Source organism: Cynocephalus volans, chromosome 11 (genome assembly GCF_027409185.1).
Source record: "Cynocephalus volans isolate mCynVol1 chromosome 11, mCynVol1.pri, whole genome shotgun sequence".
NCBI classification, from domain to species: Eukaryota; Metazoa; Chordata; class Mammalia; order Dermoptera; family Cynocephalidae; genus Cynocephalus; species Cynocephalus volans.
Window position 1 is genome coordinate 10,950,280 of NC_084470.1, and position 23,339 is coordinate 10,973,618.

At 45.2% G+C, this 23,339-nt stretch overlaps 1 protein-coding gene across 2 annotated transcripts in view; it reads left to right on the forward strand.

Annotated features, from left to right (window-relative positions):
* Nucleotides 1-18,753: 18,753 nt before the first annotated feature.
* ACSS1 (acyl-CoA synthetase short chain family member 1) overlaps nt 18,754-23,339 on the forward strand; it is a 51,608-nt gene continuing 47,022 nt past the window's right edge. The window contains exon 1 of one of the 2 annotated variants that reach the window (XM_063114056.1): nt 18,754-19,107. In XM_063114056.1, coding sequence (XP_062970126.1) covers nt 18,801-19,107 — 307 coding nt within the window. In that variant the 5' untranslated portion in view covers nt 18,754-18,800. The remainder of the gene's footprint in view (nt 19,108-23,339) is intronic. The other variant, XM_063114055.1, reaches the window with a different exon arrangement.

Below are 23,339 nucleotides of genomic sequence, written 5' to 3' on the forward strand. Positions count from 1 at the left end.
AAGGACTGAAACTAAGTTTCCTGTTTTTCTTGCCTCTCTAATTGGCTGCAAACAAGAGGAGAGATAAGAGGCAAGTCAGCCTAGCTGGTTGTAAACTCTACCTCTTACTTAAAGGAAAACTGCATTCACGTTAATTAGAAATCCAAGTTAAGTATTTTTATGATGTTTGACTAAGGTTATTATCCTTGAGCTCTCCCTAGGTGATAAGGACTCCAACCTCGAGGTGACATCAAGGACTTGAAGCTGACCACAGACTCTGTGACACTGAAGTTTCCAGTCCATCATGGGACCCTGACATCTGACTCAGACCATCTGCTGCTCCTAGACTTCCCCATTTTTTCCAGAACAAAGACCCTGTAGAGCTAGGGCTGGGTCTGGAGCTCACAGACCCCTCAAGCCCGTTGTCCAGACTGGGTCACAAACCTTCACAAGCCAAGCTGGGTCACCAGACCCCCCACATGCAGGTCTATGAGCTAGGTAACCAGCAAACAGATTCTTGGAAACCCAAAGCACGGCTGCAGGGGGTGACAGCGGCTGCCCAGAGAGTAAACTCTAGCCAAGGTTGCGGCACTGCACAGGCGCAGTAACTCCACCCACACACAACCTGCCCACAAAGAATGTGCTGCACCACCCCCAACCTGCCCTGGGGAGAGGGAGCCTGACCAAACTATTCTATTTTCCCAACAGAGCCCTCCTTACCTTCCTGCCTCTTCCCCCCTTGCCCAGAACAGGCATCAGAAGGCGGGATGATTTTAGCCTGGTCATCCCCCAGATGCCTGTTATCTGAATAAATCTTCCAATCCTTGCAAGGACTCTGGACTTTTGTGTCACTTGTTTAAAGTGAGAGGACAAGCAGAGCCTGGTCTGCCGGTAACACCATTATTACTGAATTAGGCTCCTGGGTCACAATGTCATAGATATAAACAAAGCACCTTACAGAGTTTAAGGCGAGCAATGCTGTTTTAAAAGCAGGTAGACTTATGAATGAGAAAGACAACAACAGAAAACCTGTCTCCCTGAGAGAAGTTTGGGAAGGGTTTTTAAAGACGAGCAGTCCCTCAGTTGACATCAGCATCTTGCCTTGATTTCTGAAGGCGGAGGTTCAGTTCCAGGAGCATCCTGCGTGCAGCTCCCAAAGGGGTCTCACTTAACCTGTAATTTGGTTTTTAGGGCAACAAAGAATGGGTAGATAATGATAAGTTTTAAATAAAGAACAGGGCTTTGGAAAGGGTTTTTGCAACTCAGTGACTATTTGTTCCCCTCTTATCTCAGTTTCTTTTATCAGGGTGGGCCATGTGGTAATCATGGGGTCTCATAACTTAGGAGTGGAAAAGTAACCAAGTGTCCTCTGCAGGGAGAACAGAGTCAGCTGGGTTCACAGGCGGAGCCTTACTCTGTCTCACCATCACCTTCTGTGCTCTTCCTGTTTGGGTTTTGCCTCTATTTTGCTTCTTAAGTTTTTGCTGTCATGTCATATCACTAACCTTTGTTTGGATGTACCCACAAGTGTCACAACTTCCTCACTTGTGATTCTTCTTTGACTTCAGACGTTCATGTGAGGACAATTTCTCTTCCTCCTTAAGTAATTCTTCAGTGAGCCTCTAGGGAGGAATTTTTGACTGTCTGAAAATGTATTTTGTATTTATTCATCAAAGATGATTTTGTAGCAGCCTGAACAGAAGTGACTCCATTTTGTTAAGCCTTTGAATTTAAAACCTTGTTCTCTCCCAAGTTCTGTGTTCTGTCACCCAAACCACACAGCCTGCAGCTAATTGCCAGATCACAATATTCACATTGTACACAAATAATTAGAGAAAATTATTAATCCCGATAGCCATTCTTTACTAGCTTACTAACCTGATCTTAACTTAGAAGAACAGGAACTCAGCCCATGGGGAATGAAGTGTGACACGGGTCAGATCCCACCCAGGAAGTGACTTGCTGATCATCTGAAACACTCAACCATATCCTCATGTTCCCACTTGGTCACCATGAATCAACTTTCTACTCCAGACCCCTATAAAACCCTTTGGCAAGCCTGGGAGAGGTGGACATGGTCCTTGAGACGTGAGTCCGCACTCCCCCAGGCTGCCGGCTTCCTGATTACAGGCCGCCTTTCCTCACACCGACACGTGTCTGTCAGCTACTGGCTATCGATCGGAGAGCAAACGGAGCTTTGGGGTCTCGGTAACAATTTCATTAACTACGTTACTCAAGGTTAACAACTATTTTTCTGACAAACTTCTAAGATATCATTCAACTGTCAGATGCCAGTCAAATAGCCATTCCTGTGTAGATGACCTCTCTCTCTCTCTCTCTGTCTCTTTGGTTTCTGACAGTTTACTAGGATGTTGTTGGGCTCTTTTACCTGCCCATAATCCTACCGACTAAGCAATTGTAGAGCTAGGGCTGGGTCTGAAGCTCACAGACCCCTCAAGCCCATTCACAGACTGGGTCACAAACCCTTCACACGCCAGGCTGGGTCCCCAGACCCCTCACACCAGGCTGCGTCCCCATACCCCTCACACGCAGGTCTATGAGCTAGGTAACTAGCAAACAGGTCCTTGGAAGCCATAGATTGGCAAGCAAGGACACATGTGCTGCGGCCACCTAAGGCAATAATCAGGCAAGCTGGTGGAGCAGCGCAGGTGCACTAACTCCACACCCCCCCTCACAATTTGTTTACCCCAACCTGCCCTGAGGCAAGGGAGCCTGACCAAACTATTCTATTTTCCCAACAAATGTGAATAGGTGCTGATTTCATTTTTACTGAGCTTCCTTGGAATTTGTGTACCTTCTGAATCTGAGTATTGCTTTTTGTGGATTCTGGAAATTTTGCAGCAGTTAACTCATTGACTACTGCCTCTCCCCAATCTCTCCTTCTGAAACTCCAAATGTTCGTGTGTGTGTGTGTGTGTGTGTGTGTGTGTGTGTGTATGTTCCAAACCTCATGTCTTCACCCTCTCTTTCAAATTTCCTGTCCTTGTGACTCTGTGCTGCAGTCTCTTAGTGGGGAGATTTAATTATTGTATAGTTATTGCCGATACAGCACCTGGACGTACCCCTTGGTCATAGTTTATATTTTCTGACTCACTGTGCTTGTTTGCTCCTTCCCTATCCACCTATTCCTACCTTTTATTTATTTATTTATTTATTTTCTTTTTTTCTGGACAACCTGGTTTCATTTCCTTCACCAATAGTTTGGAAGTTTCATATGCTTTTCAGTTTCCTAAGAATTATGCATCAATGTTAAACATACATAATTCAACCTATGTTCCTATCAGTAACTAGAGTTGCACGGTATTTACATCATTCCCCCAACCAGATGAGAACTTTTGCATGATTTTGCTTTCCTCTATCCTACTCCTCCCTGACTCACAGCCAGGAAACCGGATGGTTTCCCCAGAGCACCTTCCCGCTGCTCACATCTGCCCTCTCCAAGCCCCTCTCAACCTCTGCATGCGTTTGAGCTGTACTTTTTTCCTTTAATTCCTCTCGCCTGCTATCTGCCTGGGTTTCTCTGCAGAATTTCTTTTCAACCAAGGGATTCGTGTTTTTCCAACTTATCAGACTTCTAAATAAATCTGTTTATTTATTTATTTACTTACTTTTAGTTCTCTCTCTCTTTTTTTTTTTTTTACTTTATATTTTCAAAAACATAAAACTTACAGAAAGGTTTCAAGAATAGTACAATTAACTCATATACTTTTCACCTAGATTCACCCCATGTTTACATTGGTTTCATATCCTCTTCCCTCCCACCCCCCCATTTATTTATTTTTAAATAAATAAATAAATTTCATGTACTCAGTCTACCACTTTCACCAAATACCTGTCTCTGCCATATGTAATAGTCTCCCCTCTCCTTAACCAGATTAGTGGTTCCTTGAGTTCAGGGTCTTTCATACTGCCCTGGCCATAGTCAATCTGTATTAGTTAATTCACTAAAGAGACAAAGACTATTCCAATGGGCCTCATTATTATTAAGGAAATGCTTCTGGACTTCCTGTGATGGTGACATGATTTTAAGGATTGTGTTCTGTTCTAGTTGACTTGTCCTGTAGAAGATTACAAACATCAGATTGCCTAGACAAGATAGAAAGCAGCTTTACAGTTAAAGGTAGAATTCTATCACCAGGTGGCAGTGTTGGCCAGTTCTACAATTTCTAAAAATCAATGCTGTAAGAAATTGACTTATGATATTAGCTTCTGATCAATGATTACACATCCTCTTGGGTCCTGTTGCTTCGCCTCACATGGGGTGATGAAGATGCAGAAAGGATTACTCAAAGCCCATGTCTTCTGAGCAGTGAGACACCCCAAAGGGGTTAATTTCCTGGAACCCTCAAGAGAGAGGAATTCCTCCTTTGAAAAATTAACCCTGAACTGGGGTTCTGTCTCAGTATTTATTCTCCAAACCAGAAAGTTACAGAAAAGGAACATAGGTGGAGTTATGGCTAAGTATAGTTTAACAATAGAGGCTTGTAAGATCAGTGAAATAACAAAGTGACATTCCATAATGCAATTAGTAAAAAGTTAAGTCAATCCACCAACAAAAGCTTGTTCTTAGCAAACATTTTCTTTCCCTACAGCAATTTCCTTAGTATGTTTACATAACAATCAAGTAAGGTTAGTCTGCATCAAGGACTTCTACCCTTTGAGCCAGAAATTTTGCTGTGTTACAATTCAATATCTGCAACAGAGACTTTAGCCTGGGGAAAGTTTCCTGTCTTTTGCAAGGTTAACATTTCTATGTGTAATTTTAAAAAGTTAGGTTAAACCTGAAAGTACAGGACTTTGGAAATGAGGCCCTGTGAAATACATTTGCGTTATAAGTGTTAGTATACTCCACAGGGTCCCTGGCTGTTGTTTTCAGAGTTGAGGCCATGTTTAATCCTCTTTGGGACCCGTGGAGTCTGGCCCCAGCGAAAGCAATGTCCAGCCCTGGAGACCAGCACACATTTGTTGACTAACTCTTTCCCTGTCTGCGGTCTCTGTCTTGAAGTTGTGCACCATATTGTAAATCCTCACACCTCGGAGTGATTGAGCTCAGAGACTGGGAAGCCCAAGGAGAACTTCCTGAGGACATAGGCAGAGGTGGCAATGGCAGTTTCAGCTGCCTTTGTTGTCTCAGGGTAGGGCAAAGGGGTCAAGCTCAGATCTTCCCATAGGTTGTTCCCTGGTTCCCTCCCTCCTCTTGTTGCCTCTTATCATGGAGGAGCCAAGAAACCAGGGTGACTTCTGCAAAGGAAGCATCTGAGCAATGTTACCTGCTCGACTGGTCAAACAGTGCACCTAGCTCCAAGACCACTTAGGAAACAAGATGGGCCACGATAGGCATCAGGACCTTTGCTCAGAGTGAGTGGACTGGGGTGAGCCTCTGCTGGACAATGAACCCACAAGACAAAATCATGAGGGCAAGTGGCAACTGGCCTTCCTGGCATGAGAAGGAAATCCTGCTGTTGAGACAACTCCATCTTGGTGTGAGTGTGTTTCTCTGAGCACAATGTGGAACTTGGCTGTCCTGTCCCTTTTGCCTGCTGAAGTATAAGCTTTATTTATGCAAGTTGAAATCCAAGCCTTCCCAGCCCAAAATAACTGGCATTCTCAGAAGCTGCTGGACCAGAAATTCATCAAACTGTCAATCCCTGGTTGCACTTACAAAGTTAATTCAGTTGGGCCGACATTAAATGAAAACCCCAAAGAGTGTTCCTGACTACATCACTCATATAGGAGCTTGGGCAGACATATCTCTGTTCTAGCCCTAAAGCAGTGTGAGAAATAGTGGCTTCCTCTGGCCCAGAGGGACAGTGCCTCTTGGCTGGGATGGGGCAGTCTAGGGAGTTGTAAACCAAAGAAGTCAAGGAATGGGGAAGAAGGTAGGGTGTGAGATCTCCAAAGCTGAAGCACAATATTTCTTCAATAAATCTAGAGAATGCCCCACACTTGCAGACGCTCTGATTTTAGGAAAACAGGAGAAACTCTGTATGTTATGTCTGGTGTGTCCTTTTTGGGACTCATACACCACTTGAAATTTTAGTGCTGGGCCGAGCCTGTGGCGCACTCGGGAGAAGTGCGGTGCTGGGAGTGCAGCGACGCTCCCGCCGCGGGTTCGGATCCTATATAGGAATGGCCGGTGCAGCCGGTCACAAAAAAAAAAAAGAAAGAAAAGAAATTTTAGTGCTAAGGGATTTGATGACATTTGTTCATTTTCCAGATGAGAAAACTGAGGTCTACAGACATCAGGGGCCTTGCCCCATGTCAGGTTGAGGCTGAAGCTGGGAGGGGATTGGAGAGCATTCTAGTCCAGGTCTCCTGGCTCCCTGTCCAAGTGCTCTGTGCACTCAGCTTCCTCTGGGGCTCCATGAAGGCAGGAGCCAGGTTTGATCCATGAAAAATGGGGGCCACAGCTCAAAGTTGGCACAGCTTTTCCCTGGGAATGACCCTCATGTCCGTGTGATCGCATAGACTTTCACCATGCTCAAACTCCACTCACAGCACCAGGCTGGCCCTGAGTGAGAGCAGGCAGCAGCACCAGTGCCACAGCCAGGGGCAGCTTGGGAACCCAGGATGGGGACATGGGATGTTGGGGCTCTTGCTCTGGCCCCCCTTTGGTCCTGTGGGTCTGGAAGTTAAGGGACTTGTTCTTCAGGGGTAAATAATTCTCATGGTATCTTTCTTGATACTTTGGGCTACAAGGGTGTCATGGGGAAGTCCTTTCTGTGGGTTTGTGGATGGATGATGTCCTGAGCCTTTCATACTTATGGAGGGCCAGAGAGAGTTGTTAGAGCCACTAGGATTTGGTGTTGATAGTGTTGCTGGATCTGACTGGGAGCTGGTTCCACCATGCAGTCTGGCTGTTCTGCATCCTGCAGCACCCTCAGAATATCACCCAGCAAAGCTGCATAAACGTTTCTCTAGACACAGTAAATTGTAACCTAACTTGATGTGTAAACAGACTACAACTTAGTCCTGAAACAAGTAGCCAAATCTCAGCCAATCTCAGGCAGAACTGATCGGACCATGCTCAAATAAGGAAATGCCCAGCTGTAACCAATCCAGCCATTTCTGTGCCTCACTTCTGTTTTCTGTTCATCACTTTCCTTTTTCTGTGTATAAATGCTACCCAACCACACGGTAGCCCCAGAGTCATTCTGAACCTATTTCAGTCCTGGGGGTTGTCCAGTTCACAAATCATTCTTTGCTTAATTAAACTCTATTAAATTTAATTTTTCTAAAGTGGTGTCAGAAGTGGGATGAGAACTAGTGCTTCCAGCAACCCTCAGGAGCATTGAGTGACCAAGTGAGGCGCCTGCAGGATCCACTGTATCCACTGCTGTCTCACAGCAGCTGGGGATCCTGGGTAAGTTCCCTCTTGATTCTGAAGCGCCATGGATTTGTGTTTTGAGCTATCTGAGTTTGAGCATATTTTTGATCCAGACAGAATTCGGAAGGCACAACAGAAACTGGACTCATTACAGAATCAGATTGGATCCAATAATTAACCAAATTGAGTCCAGTTAGAGGCCTCAGATGTCTATCTGGATCAGACAGGAACTGGCACTAAACTGCATACTGTGGCTTTTGGAAATTCACAGGGATTTTGTGCTCTATCCTCTTCATTTCTTTTTCTTGAAACTTAAGGGTAATTATTGGCTAAGTTAATCAAGAGGATCTCAGACCCAAAGCCAAGATTTAATATAAAAGTGGGATCCTCACTTTCTGAAGAACTGAGTATACCACCTTCCAGCTATCTACCTTTACATGCATGAGTATTAGGCCCAGAAGCAAAGAATACATACAAAGATGGCAAAATCTTACTAAAGATCATTAAAACTTACAGTGGAACATTCCAAATGAACAACATCGCACTTTAAGAAGTGTATTTAAAAATGAGGTCTCCCAAATTAGGCTTATCCAGGGATGCCTATTGATATGCAGAAGCTGCTAAATAAATTTCAAAAATGTTATTGCCTCTTTAAAGACTCTTTACAAAAGGCAAATAAAAAGCTTAAGTGACTAATTGATAAGGAAAATTGGATCTGCTAACATTTTGGCTCAGTTGCCATCTCACCCCACAGACTGAAAGAAGGCTGGATAGTGTACGTGTAAGGTAGGCCCTCAGGTGAAGTAACATGCTTCTTTTTCAGAGCTATCCTTGCTGAGTCCAGACATGGAGAATGCTGTCTTTTCCCTATTCATTAGTGGGCTCCTCTCTGAACTCAGTAATTTGAGCTAAGAAACAGAAGCTAAGTTAAAAAGACCTCCTGCTGAAGTAAGTAATCTCCAAACACACCTTTCTGGCATTTAGATGGATATTTTGAAAAACCCTTTTGTAAAAGAAATTTACATCTACAAAGGAAATCTCCTTCTCTAAGGGTGTCTCCTCCTGCACCAGGAAGAGAGGGAAAGCCAAGTCCCTAGGAACACTCACACCGGGAAAGTCCTGGCTGTTCTACCTAAACTGGGTGTTTACTCAAACCCTCCTTCCTTGGTTTGGGCAAGTGTAGTTTACAATGGTGTTTAGGCCTCAAGTCTCAGATCTGTGTTTTTGAGATGTAAATTTTCTACCTTGCTTTACCTATAACCTGTCCCTTTGGAAATGCAAATTTAGCATAAAAATTTTTAGATGGTTATTACAAATGGGATAAGTAAAGCAGACAGTGATGAGGTTAAAACAAAGACTAAATCTACCAAAAGTTAGATGGCCAGAGGGACCCCTGCTGGTTCCCCAACATTACAGGGCCCCAAACCAGTTGGCTCTATTTACCCCAGTTGGGAGAAATTAAGAATGTTAGAAGGCAGAAATTACAATGGGCAAACTAGAGAACAATCACTTAGGGCAATCAAGAAAAGGGCAAGGGTCCCTTGACTCAACCCTTGTCGGAATGGGATAAAAGTTTATAGATGAACTTGTCATAGTTTCAAAATTCTTTTTCAGTAACGCAAAATCTTAAAGTCATGTTAAATTAAGTTATAGAAACTCATTAAATGTCTGAGTCATTTGTAGGTAGGTTAAAATATTGAAACAATTACTAGATATAGGTTTAGGATAGTTATACTTCAACATCATGTTTTTATAAGATATAGAGAAGCTAAATAAATTTGGGTTTGTTAATAAACATAAGAAATTGTGTTATGGGAAAACATGTTTCTAAAAATTATGAAATAGTTCTCATGTACAAAATGCTGATACAAAACAGTTCGAAATTGCTTATTTTCTAGGTTTTTAGTAGAAATAAAGGTTTCTAGAGTTAAAAATTATTCTAATTAATATAGTAATTAAAATCACTTCTTATGTGAGAAAAGTAAGATGTGTTTTTGGTGAGTGAATCTTACATGAAAGATGTGTTTTAGTTAAGAAAAAAAAGTAACTTTTGTCCTGAAGTAGAATGATTGGTTCGTGGAAGATGAATCTTGTGAGAGGAATTTGATGTGCAATCAAGCTGGCTAAAATTAAAAGGTAATTATTCATGTTTCTTTAAAAATTGAGCACTAATATCAAAAATACACTAATACGAAACTAGAATTTGGTTTTATAGCCTCACACCATTTTTATTATGTCCTTTGATTATTTGAAAACCTGAGTCTCATCTCTTTCAGAGTAAGGGATTTTGCTTTTTGAAATCTTTTAGTTATCACTTTGGCTAAATGACTGACTATTATTTTACAGTGACCTGTGATCCGATTTTGATTAAGTATTTTAAACCTTTGACATATTTGACAGACTTCTTGAAATCAAATTTCAAAATCAAAATTGTCTTTGACCTCAAACTAACTTTGACCCCTCAAGCATCCAAAAGAGAGATAATAAACAGGCTTATTTGATATGTTAAATTATATGGGAAACATTGTCAAACAAAAAACCTTTTTTTTTTGAGTTATATTTGTATGGATATGTTATCAATATATGCTCTAAAATTGTATTAGATTCCTAAAATTCTGCTGTGTCTTGGTGTTATCAATCATAATTATGATTATTATGTTTAATTATTGTAGCCCTCAGAAATAACCAAATTTCTTTGTCAATTGCATCTTTAACCATGATCATTTTAAGTTTTGATGTCTGCAGTTAATTGCTTAATTCTGATGCTTTTTCTGAAAGCTTGTTACAAACATAATTCTAGTGTTGTGTCTTCAAGGAGGTTTATGGAAAAGATGGAAAGGACTCTGACAGGTACAGGTTTCTGATAACCTTAAATCATACCATTGCACTAGGTTAGAATTTCCAGAACTCTAGTGAAGAAACTGACTCGTTTATAAATCTGCTAACCAACACTAAGCAGGACAAGAATTAACTAAACACTGAGGAAATACTTCAGCATATTTTCGTGTTAAATTAGCCTGTATTCAAATTGTTAAGAAATGCAATTTGAATGAACTCCATGATAAAAGTCAAATTATCTATAAGTCATTTGATAAACAGTGAACTGGAGAAACTAAATTGGTATTTAAGAGGATAGAAATCCAACATTAAGCATGGAGTCATGGAGATCCTAGATAGACACCTGGTCCTTCCTGAGTCCTTAAAACTTTATTATTAAAAGTTTTGTACTCCTTTACTCATCATGGAAGAGATAAAATGATCCAAATTATGAAAAAAGTATATATTAGTGCAGTGACTGTTCTAAAATTGCTAATGATTTATGAGCAATGTTTGTTTTGTCAAACCCATAATCCTGGGAAGACAATCAAAACTTCAAGGGCATTTCTGCTACCTGATGCACCATTTGAACAGTTACAGAGGGATTTCATCCAATTGCCATTTTCATTGCATGTTTTCTGGTTGTATAGAAATTTTCCCATACAGGAAGGCCGGTGCTATAGCAGTAGATAAATTGTTATTAGAAAATATATTTCTGAAACAGAGCACTCCCAGGGTCCTAGGCAGAAGCTGAGGGCAGCATCCCCCATGCAGAAACAGGCAAGGAGCATGCCAAAAACACCACTCCCTCATGGGTGGCCCACCACAGCCGTCGTCACAGCCACGGGTGCTGCAAAAGTGGCTTGACACCACAGTAGCGGCCACACCTACCGTGCAGGTGGCCCACCAGATACTCGACTGCAGTGACACAAGGAGAGTCACCAGTGGAGACCAGAGAAAGAAGAAGACGTCTCTCTCTTCAAAGCCCACTTCAACATAATAGAAGGAGCAACTGCTCTACCATGTCCCTGCTGTATCTCTGATTTTAGTAATGTCTGTCTTCTGTCTTTTTTTCTTGGTCAGTCTAGATAAAGGTTTGCAAATTTTGTTGATCTTTTTATAGAATAAAAAAAAAAAGGACTATTAAGCAGTCTACAAAGCACCATTGATGTAAATATTTTAATCAAACATTAACTTTACACAATTCTTTTAGGGTATAATAATTTTACATATATGTGTAACTTGTTAAATATGTAGCTATAATTCATTTTCTTTGACAGACTTTGTTATGGGAGGTTGAAATCAAGCTTAAAACTCATTTCTCATTATGATCTAAGTTTTTTTTCCTTTATTTCTTTTCTGCATCTCTTCTCTTATGACAGTTTTAAATTTTCTAAATCAGATAGTTAAAAACATTTTTTTTCAAGAGTTAATCATAATACATTTATATATTATAAAATAAAATAAAAATAAAAAAATAAATACCTAGCCAAAAAAAAAAAAGAAAGAAATGTGTTTCCCTCCTGGGACATTCCTAGAGAAATCTCCAGTGATAGAGGCACTTGTTTCACTGGACAAGTTATAAAACAGTTAAATAAGTTATTACAGATTCAATAGCATTAGGCAAAGCTCACTGAATTGACTGGATTGCCTTGTTCAAAGGTATTGCACATCGATGGCAATCAGATCCACTTCCAGGGGAAAACATAAGTTGATCTCTTATGAAATAGTCACTGGAAGGCTTATGTGCCTAATAATAGAACCTCATGTATCTCCTGCTCTTGTAAACTCTGATATGACTAAATGCTGCAAGGCTTTAATGCATTATGCCAAAGTGCATCTTTAGCAGGTAGAGGAAGCTTCTCATGACCCACCAACTGAGCATGACTACACCCTTCACAATCTAGAATCTGGAGACTTGATCTTTTGGAAAGAACACCAGAGAAAGACTGCTCCTGCTACCCATACTGCAGCTAAACTTTGGAACTTTGAAACTTGGGTCTACATCTCACAACTCAAAAGGGACCCTCCAAACTCATGGAATTGTACACCCATTGGGGAGCTTAAGGTAAAACTAACCAAGAAGTTTCTCTCCAGAAGCAGATGGAATCCTAAACATGGAGAGCTTTCCCAAGATCATGAATCAAGACTTCTCTCCCATTATGGAAGGCTTACTTCTCTTAATTTTTCTTTACTTACGCCTACCTTTTTCACTTAGCAGGACAATGCTGTAATTAGAATTTTACAGTCAGTATCTTCTGTGGATAACTTGATGGAGTGTTGGATCTGTCATACCAAGCTCAGATCTTTGCATGACCAAGGAGATGCTTTGATTTACATAATAACTTTGGCAACATCCTTAATGTAACTGTTGTTCAAATTGTACCAGTGGTAAAATTACTGGACCCTGTTTTACCTTAACCCAGTAATGGGATACAAAGACCAGGACCAACAAGTATATCAGAAGACAGGTTTGCATTAAAAGCCCAGATGTAGTTTCTTGCAAACTGATTTGTATGTCAGGGTACTATAGTGCTATAGTACTCTTCAACCTGTTATAACTTTGCCTCAGACCCTTGGCTAGAAACTGCTAATTTCAGCATTCTGAGTATGTATCCATGATCAATAGAAGTGGAAAAGGGGACTTGTGTGCACCCATGGGGTATACTTTTATTTGTGGAGAATTTGACAGCCAACCTTGTAATGGGCAATCTCATATCTTGATGAATGGAAGATGTGGGCCAATGTAGGCTAGAAATTTTAATCATATCTTTGTTGCTCCATAATCAGTGAGAAACAACTTTGGCTCACTCCTTCTAACCTTTATCATAGATTAAAGAGAACATTGCAAGAAGGCATTAACCCTTCTGGATGGGTATTATTTGTTAGTTTTCTTTTCTTTTTTTTTCCCTCATGGCTTGAAATAAATATAAATGAGGCAATGATTAGAAAATTATCCCTCACAATAGGATCTACAGCAGATTCTTCAGCAAAGGCTATGGTTGCACAACAGACTTCTCTAAATTCTCTTGCTAAAGTTGTGCTAGATAATAGAGTTGCTCTAGATCACCTACTGTCTGAACAGGGAAGAATCCGTGCAGCTACTGACACTTCTTATGGCACCTGGAAGATTACATCAGATATTGTAAAGACTCAGGTGCAGGGGATTAACAAACAGCCCGCTTGGTTAAAATGGGTAGACTCTTCATCTGGCTCATTCTTTGATCTATTTAATTTTGTTTGGTTTGGTTCATGGGGACCCTGGCTAAGGTGCATACTCCAAACTCTTGGTATTATCTTCTTGATAGTCATAATGGTAGTCTCCCTGGTGTGCTGTGTTCTCTCAAGTGTTTTAAACGTTTGCATGAAACCATTTGAGCTACATCAAATGGTCTCTCTTCAACTGGAATGACAAAAAGTCAAAGAAATGTGTGATCGTAAGGACACCACAGCCTATGAATGATGTGTTGAGAATGGAAAGTCAAAGTGATGTTAACTGTGAGTAGTGCTAATGCCCTAAGTTTTGGTCATGCTCTCACTAGGTGAGAACCGGACCAGTGGGAGAGTTGTTAAACAGAATCATGGGAGGCCACTGTTTTGCACTGAGCTCCTGCAGATCAGACCGAACCAAAATGGGGTCACTCATGCTAAGAGCCACATAATCAAACTGAAACATATAGGAAGAAGATAGAACTCAAGACAGACCAACTTTTCTTTCCCTCCTGAAAACAGATTTCAGCATAATAAGGAAGACCCTTCTGCCCTAACCCTTACAAAAAAGTAACCTGAAGTAACAGATGTTAACCAATCATTTTTTTTTCTAATGTTGTTTCCTTGTTCCCATCCTATAAAACCCACTGTTCTGCTACTTCCCAGTGGGATTTGAGGCCAAATAAATCCATTTACAATGGTGACAGAGAGTAATGTCAATGCCTAAAGTTTTGGCCCATCTCTTAAAATTGAGAAATTAACCAAAAGGGGAGAATTGTTAAATTCAGTTTGGCCTAAAGGTTTCTCCAGACATAGTGAACTGTAACCTAACTTGATGTGCAAACAGACCAGACCGTAACCTACTCTTGTAACAAGTGGCCGAGTCTCAGCCACTCTCGGGCAGCAACTGTTCAAACCAGGTTCAAATAAGTCAAATTCCCAGCTGTAACCAATCAGCTGTCTCTGTACCTCATTTCTGTTCTCTGTTTTCCATACATCACTTTCCATTTTCTGTCTATAAATGTTACTCAAACGCATAGCAGCCCCAGAGTCGTGCTGAACCTGTTCTGGTTCTGGGGGTTGCCCTGTTCACAAATTGTTCTCTGCTTAACTAAATGCTATTAAATTTAATTTGCCTAAAGTTTTTCTTTTAATAACTGTTTCTCAGGAGTATCTGAGTGCTCCAACTCTCCGAATACTGTGGGTGGTAGGAGCTATGGAGGCAGACGGCAAAGGAGATGTTAGTGGACTAGGTCCCTAAAGCTGTTAAATGAATAAGCTCTGGAAGCAGAAAGCTATGGGCCCGCTACTTACTAGCTGTGTGGCCTCGGGAGAGCTATTCTCTCTGTGCTTGTTTTCTCACATGTAAAGTGAGGACAAAAGCATCCGTCTTGGCTGGTTGTGAGGGTCAGTAATTGTGGCTGTATTATCATCTCGATTTAAGCATCAGTCCCAGATAGAAGATAAGCTCCAAATTCCTGGAAACCTCCTCAGGCTTCCTACTTCTGCAGCCCGTGTCTGCCAACATACAGCTTTTGGTGCCAGAGCGTTCTGCCGAAGTTAAGTCCAGGGGTTTCTTGGGGAGAGAATGTGGGCAGCTGCCCAATGGCCTGCTGCTCTCTCAAAACTGCCCATGGCCCCAGGGGAAGCCCAGGTGGGGGTGGCGGGGAGGGGCTCAACCTTGTTCTAGTTCTGGGAGGGCTGACTATTGGGTGCCAGCCCAGGGCAGCAGGGACAACCTTGTCCTTGGGCTGTGATACTCAGAAGGAAGGTCCCCAGGTCATTTCTCGGGTAATTTGGGTAGCAGGAAGTGCAGTTCTGCACCATCTGGTTGGTTCTAAAGTGGTTTTTTTTTTTTTAATCCTAAAATACGTACACACAATCCCTTCTCTTTATCCAACCAGTAGGAAATGGGAACTATGTGGTATTTATTTTTAAATAGAGCTAATTCTATGTGCTGTTTTCACTGTAAAAGTAAAGAAATGTACGAAATGAAGGGGATAGGGAGAGGACAGCATCCGTGCACTCCCCACAGCTACTATTTAGGTGTTTTCCTGTCTAGTCTTTGTTATTTATTCGATAAATGTCGACCAAGGGCTTGCTGCATGCCACAGTGGTTCCAGGTACTGGGGATAGTCACAAGCAGAGCAGAGCAGCGGCTGTCTCTTCTCTCAAAGAGCTCCCTCCTAGCAGAAGGAGAGAGAAGATAAACAGAGAGCTAATACATAAGAGCTATGGAAAAAATAAAGTCAGGGATTGGGACTAGAGAATGAGGGTTGAGGTGGTGGTTTTATGTAAGTGGCAGAGAAGGCCTCTTGGATAAAGTGATGTTTGAAGAGACCTAAAGGAAAGGAGGAGGGATTAATGTGGACATCTGGGGCAGAGCATTCCAGGCAGAAGAGACAGCACATGCAAAGGTCCTGAGGCAGGAGCATGACTGGAGGTTGGAGGGACAGGAGGAGGTCAGTGTTGCTGGAGCTGGAGTGAGTGGGGGGAGAGTAGGAGGAGGTGTGATTCTGGAGGAGCGAGGCTGGATTGGGTAGGGTGGCCCTTCTCAAACTTGGACGTATACACAGTTCCCCTGGGGACTTGTTAAAAATGCAGATTCTGATGCAGCAGGTGTGAGATGGGGCCTGGCACTCTGCATTTCTATGAAGTGCCTGTGTGATGCCCATGCTGCTGGTCCATGGCCCTCACTTTGAGTAGTGTAGGCCAGGGTAAGGATGTGGCCTTTATTCTGAGGGAATAAGGGAGCCTTGGATTGTTCTAAGTTGCAGAGCAACCTCATCTGAACATTGTTTTAAAGAGATTTCACTGGCTGCGGGTTAGGCTACAGGCAACAAGGGTAGAAGCAATTAGAAGCTTACCGAATAATCCAAAAAAGAGATGGGTGGGTGTAGTTTAAATGAGGAGAGGGAGGGGTGGTGATGGGGGAAGAGATGAGATACTGCAAATAGTCTGAAGATGAGCCACCAGGAGCTGCTGAGGGACAAGGGGTGCAAGTGGAGTGTGAGACGGAGGAGTCTAGGAGGACAAGGGTACAAGCCTGAACAACAGGAAAACGTAATCTTCATTCACTGCAAGGGAAGATCAGTGTTTGAGGGAAGAATCCCCAGGACATGACAGGTTTGAGATGTCAAGCAGACAGCTGAATACAGGACTGGCACTGGAAGGAAAGGTCCAGGCCAGAGATGCCAGCTTAAGAGTCAGAGAATGGAGAGCTGGCTGCTATCTCCTAGGGGGCAGGAGAGAAGAGAAGAGGTTTGAGGACTGAGCCTCAGGACACCCCCACGCTTTGAGGGCAGGGAGACGAATAGCAACCAGTAGAGGGGGCTGCGAAACAGAGGCTAGTGAGTAAAAGGAGAACCACGCATTTTTGGTCACAGTTTTATCAGTTACCTACTGCTGAGTAACAAACCATCCCAAAATTTAGAGGCTTAAAACAACAGTTTATTCCTTCTCACAATTTTGAATTGACTGGGAGGTCCTTTTGCATCATGGTTGCTGTCTGGGGCCACTTGTGAGGCTGCCTTGCCAGGGGCTAGAACATCCAAGGTGGCCTTGCTCACATCTGGGAGTTGGTCCTGGCAGTGTCTGGGGTGGCTCAATTCTCTTCATGGGGTCTCTTCCTCCAGATGGCTACACCCGCTTCCTCACATGTGGAGGTTCCAAGAGAGTAGGACCTGGAGCTGCAGGGCCTTTTGGGACCTAGACCTGGACGGTCAGAACACCACTTTCACCACGCTCCATTGGTCAAAGCAATAAGGCCAGCCAGGTTCCTCCTCTGGATGGTGCAGCATGCCACCACATACCCACAAGGGCATGAAATGTTGGTAGCTATCTTCGAGACCACCTGCCACAGTTAGAATCTTTCTCTATTTATGATTTTATATATTCTATTAAAAATGGGAATTTAGGCCAAGTGCTATAGTTGGGGGGTGATGGGTGCTAGTCTTTTCTTCCATTAGCCAACCATGTGCTCTTTAAATCAGTTCTTTTCCGTGTTCAGGCTCAGTTTTCTCATTTGTTGCACCAGGAGATTGGCAATCGGTGGAGGCTGATAGCACCAGATAACTTTAAAATTAGGTGGAAAATGCAGGTCAGGTGCCTGGCAGGTGCAGGCACATATGTTGTGCAAGCTATTTTCACTGCGTCTCCAGGCTTACAGTTCTCTGTTCTCTGTGGCCGACCCATGCAGAAGCTCCTCCCAACGTTAGGCTCTTTCTGCTTCAGCTGTCACAGGTAATAGGAAAGAATCTTTCCCAAACCAAAGAACTCAACAAACCAGTTTTCAAAAATTCCCTTTCCCCTGTGTTTATCATCTTATGTGTTTACATTTTGGGTGGTGACATATTTAAGAACCTGGTAGAGACGAGTTTCATAGGAGTTTCCTTCTATCCGTGCTGGCTCCACAGCAACAAAAGCACCACCTCTACTACTGAGCTTACTATGTGCCAATTCGGGGGTAGACGTTTTACAGACGTTCATTCCTTACCGCAGCCCTTGAGAGGGAGGCGTTACTCCAGTTTTCCAGAAAAGGAAAATGAGGTGCAGAGAAGTTCAATAACTTAGCCAAGGTCACAGAGCTAGAATTGCCAGGCTTTCAACCCAGGCCACAGATGCTGGAGAAATCGGAGAAAATCCCCGTTGCCCCCAAACAGTCAAGATTAGGGGGAGCGTTTGCTTGCCTGTCACACTTTCCACTTGGCAGCAGGTGACCCCCCGGCGGTACTGAGGCCGGAAGCCGGGTGACAGAGCATCGGACCCCAGACCTCCACAGCTTCCTCGCTTGAGGGACCCCGGCCGGCCCACGCAGCGCTCTCAGCCTACCCGGGTCACTTATGTGTGTGTGTGGCGGGGAGTTACAGAGAGGCAGGCCGGTGAGGGGTTCACTCTCAGGGGCACACAAAGGGATCAAAACTTGGGCTCCAGCCTCTGAGACGCTGACGGTTCGGTCCTCGGATCTCCCTGCGCGCTCCTCTCGCTCCACTGGGCGCTCGCGTTCCGCGCCGGCTCCTTCCCGTCCAGGGGGTTCCCCGCGCCCAGGCCCGGAGCCTGCCTCTCGGGACGCACGTGCCTCTGCTGTTGCCAGCGCGGCGAAGCAATCGGGGCTTGAAGAAAATCGCACAAACTGAAACCAAAACAACTCTAGGCGGAGGAGCGTCAGGGCGGGAGCGCGACGAGGGGGGCGCGTCGCAGCCCCAGCGGGGCCGCGACCACGTTCCGCCCCGCGCTCCCCTGCGCGCCTTTCCCAGGCTGCTCCCCTCTTCCTTGGCGGTCCCCTTCTGGAGGGCGGGAGAAGGCGTGGGCACCGGGAACGAGCCCCCGAGGAGTGGGTGGTGGCCGGAGGGCGGAGCCGGGGCGGGGCCCGCGGAGACTTCAAGTGGCGCCAGGACTCGCGGCCCCGACTCGGGGGCGCACAGCGGGCCTCGGGGCGTCGGGCGAGATGGCGGCGCGCAGTCTGGGCCGCGGCGTCGGGCGGCTGCTGGGCGGTCTGCGCGGGCTGAGCGCGCCGCGACGGGCGGCCTCGGGACTCTCGGGCCGCGCCCCCGCCGCTGCCGCCGCCGCCGCCGCGGTGCCGCTCGGCTCGTACCCGGCGCTGAGCGCGCAGGCGGCCCGAGAGCCGGCCGCCTTCTGGGGGCCGCTGGCGCGGGATACGCTCGTGTGGGACACCCCTTACCACACGGTCTGGGACTGCGACTTCAGCAGTGGCAAGATCGGCTGGTTCCTGGGAGGCCAGTTAAACGTGTCCGGTGAGTGGGCTGCAGGGGACCCAGGACGCCCCCAACTCACGCGTCCCGAGGGGTCATAGAGTCCTGCGCCCCCTTCAGCCATCCCGGGCCAGGAAGACGCAGCCGGCTTGGCAGCCCCACAGGCGCCCCTCTCAAGTGTGCTGCTCCACCCACTCCAAATCTCGGGGCCACGTCATCCCCGACCCCTGTCCCACCGGCCCCAGAGGTCCCAGACCCCGAGCCGCTGCACCACGGCGCCCCGAATCCGCGTTCCGCGCTCGGGCCGCGCCTGCGGCCACCCGGCGTCAGCCTGGGACGCCCAGCTGCTGGCCTCGCCCCAGAGCGGCCGCTCGCTCGGCCGTCTCCAAAGTGGAATTCCGGGGGGTCCACGGCGCCGCGGAGCACAAGCCTGCAGGGAGCCGCGGGCGACGCCTGGGCCAGGCTGCGGAGGAGGGCGCAGGGGGCCCGGGAGTCGGGACTTCCCCAGTTCCTGTACCCCCCCGGGCCGGAGGAGAAAAGGGAGAGCGTATGGCGGTTGTCACCTTCGGTGGGAACAAACCCTGCCTATGTAAACAAACAGGAGTTGTGGCGGGTGGACCGAGGAGGAGAAAATGCTGGCCCGGCAGCTGGTAGAAGCTGCCTCCTTGCTCCGGGGCTTGTGGGCGGGAAGGAAGTGATAGCAGGGCCTCCAGCTCGCAGCGTCAGAGCTGGACCCACGGCCTGCCTCGGACCTGGCGGGACCTGAGACCCCAGAAACCGGCTCCGTCAGCCCGCCAGTGGTCTGCAGTCTGCCGAGCCTGAATCCACTACCGTCCTGTTGAGATTTGGGGTCGACCCCATCTAAGGAGCAGACTAGGCTGCCGGGGCAGGCGCGCGCGGGAGGCACAGGCAGGCCTCGCTGTGGGGCGGGGAAGGAGGCGCTTGTAGCCCCGGAGGACAGCGATAACTGGTTTGGTGGAATTGGGGAGTGGGGTGGGGGGATGTTTAAGAAAAGGACCCAAGGGCTTCGCCGGCAGGGTCATGCCTGCCCAAGGCCTGAGCTTGGCGTGTCTCTGACTCCACCAGCTTTTGGCCCAGTTACTCTACTCAGAGCCATCTCATTTTGAAAGTGGGATAATAATGCTCATCTGTGAGGCTGGTTGTGCAGTGTTGGAAGGTATATGCATGGGCACAGCACTTATTGATCAATAAGCAGTAGCAATTTTAACTTATTATGCTCAGAAATAGCCAAAAATTATAGGCAGTCTTGCAGTTATTTTTCAAACAGAGAAACTTAAAGGAAGTTTGGACCAGATTTTTGGGTTTTTTTTTTTTTTTTTTTTTTTGTATATTACTTTGCTGGTTTAATCAAAATGAGTCCCTTACTAGGTAAGTGTTTTCTTTAAAATTGAGTCAGCAGCAAGTGTCCTTGAACTAGTGAGGAAAAGAACAAACCCTTAGGCTTGCAACATTGGTGGAATGTGCCCTTGAAGAGGAGTAGAATATTGCCCTTGAAGGGCAGAGGCAGAAAGTGCGCTGCTCCCTTGGAAGCTGCCTCTGGATTTGGGAGGCGAGGCCATTGGAAGGAGGCCACTGGAACGACCAGACCTGGCTTGTTCAGGTTGCAACCTCACGCAGATAAGATGGTGGGGCGGGCCTTCCAAGGTAGAGAGCAAGGTCAGGGTCAGGGTGTGGTCTGCAAGCAACTCTTCTGCCTCCTCTTTCCTTAACTTATTTCTCTTGGAGATTCAGCTTTTACAGCTACCTTAGCCAGAAATTGAGCTTCAGAAAACGGACTTGTAGAAAAACAGCCTTTTAGCACCTTTCTCACCTTAAAGAGTGTACGTACATTCACCCACTCCTCTGTCAGCAGTATCTCTGCTCTTTGCCAGCACCTACAAACCACAGAGGTGACAGTATGGAAAAACAAAGGTCACGGCTGCCCATTCCACCTGGAAAGTTGTAGAATGGGTGGGCATGTTTTGGCTTGATCTGTCATGTTGCTAAAATCAGCATGAGGATGGCTTATTCCAAAGGAGCATCACTCTATATACACTTCCATTATGCCTTCGGGATTATTTATACCAGTGGTTCTCAAAATGTGGTCCCCTGACCAGCAGCAGCATTACCTGGGAACTTTTTAAAAATGCAAATTCTGGGGTCTGTCTTAGACCTCTGGAATCAGAACCCCTGGGGTGGGGACCTGTCTTCTGTGTTCACTTTAGCAAGCCTTCCAGGTGCTCCAGATGCACACTCAGGTTTGAGAACCACTTACCTGTATACCCCAAACCAGGGCAGAGGAAGGCACTTTTAAAATACATAGAATTGGAATGTGTGAGCCAGAGATGGCTCTATTAAACAAAAAAACAAATAGGCAAACAAACAGTGGTGTATGGATGGTGTGGCGCAGTGTAGTGGTTCTGGTGTGTCTTTAGCATCACACCCATGCTTGCGTTGTTGCTCTCCTCTCACTGTTCTTTGCACGTTTCCCCATCTGCAAAATAAGGGTAGTGTGTAACCGAATTCTGTTCCAGTTACTACTGTTGCGTGTCACACCCCCTCACAAGCTTAGTAGCACAGAGGACAAACCTTTCATCACTCTCACAGATTCTGGGGGCCAGGGCTTTGGGTGGGCTCGAGTGGATGGCGTACTTCTGCCCCTGATGTCCGAGGCTGGAGGCATTGCTGCTTCTCCTAAGTCTCAGTCGGGACGCCTCGCAGGCTGGGCCCAGCTGAACTGTGTCCCAAAGCAGCTACAAGTGCTTCTCACAACATGGAGGCTGGGCTCAGGGAATGTCCAAAAGACCAATACAGAAATTATTAGGCCTTTTCTGATCAGTTGTTTGACCTGGGGAAGGTGACCTGACTGCATCTGTTTCCTTATTGACGGGAGTATCTGCATGCCCAGTTTAGGGCCGCTGTTAGAATTAAAGGAGAAAACCCTTGTTTATAAAGCACTCAGCACTGCACACTACATGCCCCCAATCACTGGCCATTGTTATTTATTAATGAAGAATGTGGGGAGGGTATGACCTTGAACTTGGCCTTCAGCAGTGCTGCTGAGAGTGCTGCGTCTCACCTGAACTGGACCACATGGGCTTGTGTCTGATCAGCCTGGGGTAGTGGGAAGCTGAAGGTGCGCAGGCAGCCGAGAGGGCTCTCACAGCATCACAGTACCTGCCCATCCTGGAGCTCTGATCACCGGGAGGGGTTACGATGTCAGAAGCCCACTGGGTGGGGAAGGTAGAATCTCCACCCCCTTCAGTGACTTGCCTCTATTGTGTTCATGTAAACTGCTTTGCCAAGGTTCTTTGGAAAGTTAAGTTTCTAAAAAGGATTTTTTCCTCCCCGCCTTTGACATTTGGCTGTATCTTCTGTAGTGCTCAACAGATGTTTTTACCCTGTGGCATCTAAATCAAGATGTCAGGAAGCTGCAAATGCAGAACCAGAATGTGATGACACGTGTTGCTTTCAGAACACACAACTGAGCTCTATTTTCTAAATCCTAAATTTTGAGTCTCATTTTGTTTTTAAAGTGTGTATTCTTACACAACCAATAGTATAAGGAAAATATTTTAACCAGGCATCGAGCACTGGGAGATTCTTGGATGCTTTTTAGAACATTGATTGTGGGAACAGAAACAATTTTATTGTAGTTCTCTCAGTGACAAGCCACTAGTAATTCAGAAGACAAGTACTGGTGATGTCAGAATGCCACACGCCTGTTCTTTGTGTCTCTCTCAGTGATTAAAGTCACTTGTGTAAGGATTTTCAAGAACGCTAGATGAAAATGTAACCCCAATGTTAGGAGGAGGGTCTTTCAGAACAGTCTCTGAATTCTTTCCAGTTGTTCCATGCGTGACTTACTTTAAATAGCAGATGCTCCTGGAAAGTTGGCAGATACAGTTTTTGCGACTGATGTAATATCTTAAAATGTGCCAGGGAGTTTTGCTACTTAAAGAAAACTGATTGTGAATTTTTTGATGAATTTTTTTGGTGAATATTAACTCCCTAGTTTCTTTTGATTAGAATTGAATTTCTGTATGCTGGGTTCACTTATATTTGGTGTGTGTGGGGGGGGTGTATTTACACAACCAATAAGAGTTCTTGAAAATTCCTACATTAGTGTGTGTGTGTCATCTTTATAATGGAAATGATAATGCTCTTATAATTATTTTTTAAAGAAACCAAAAACCCATGACACACCAACTCATATTAACGTAACTGCTTACGGGCTGTGGGGCCCTGGGTGGAGCCTGTCCTTCAATGGACTT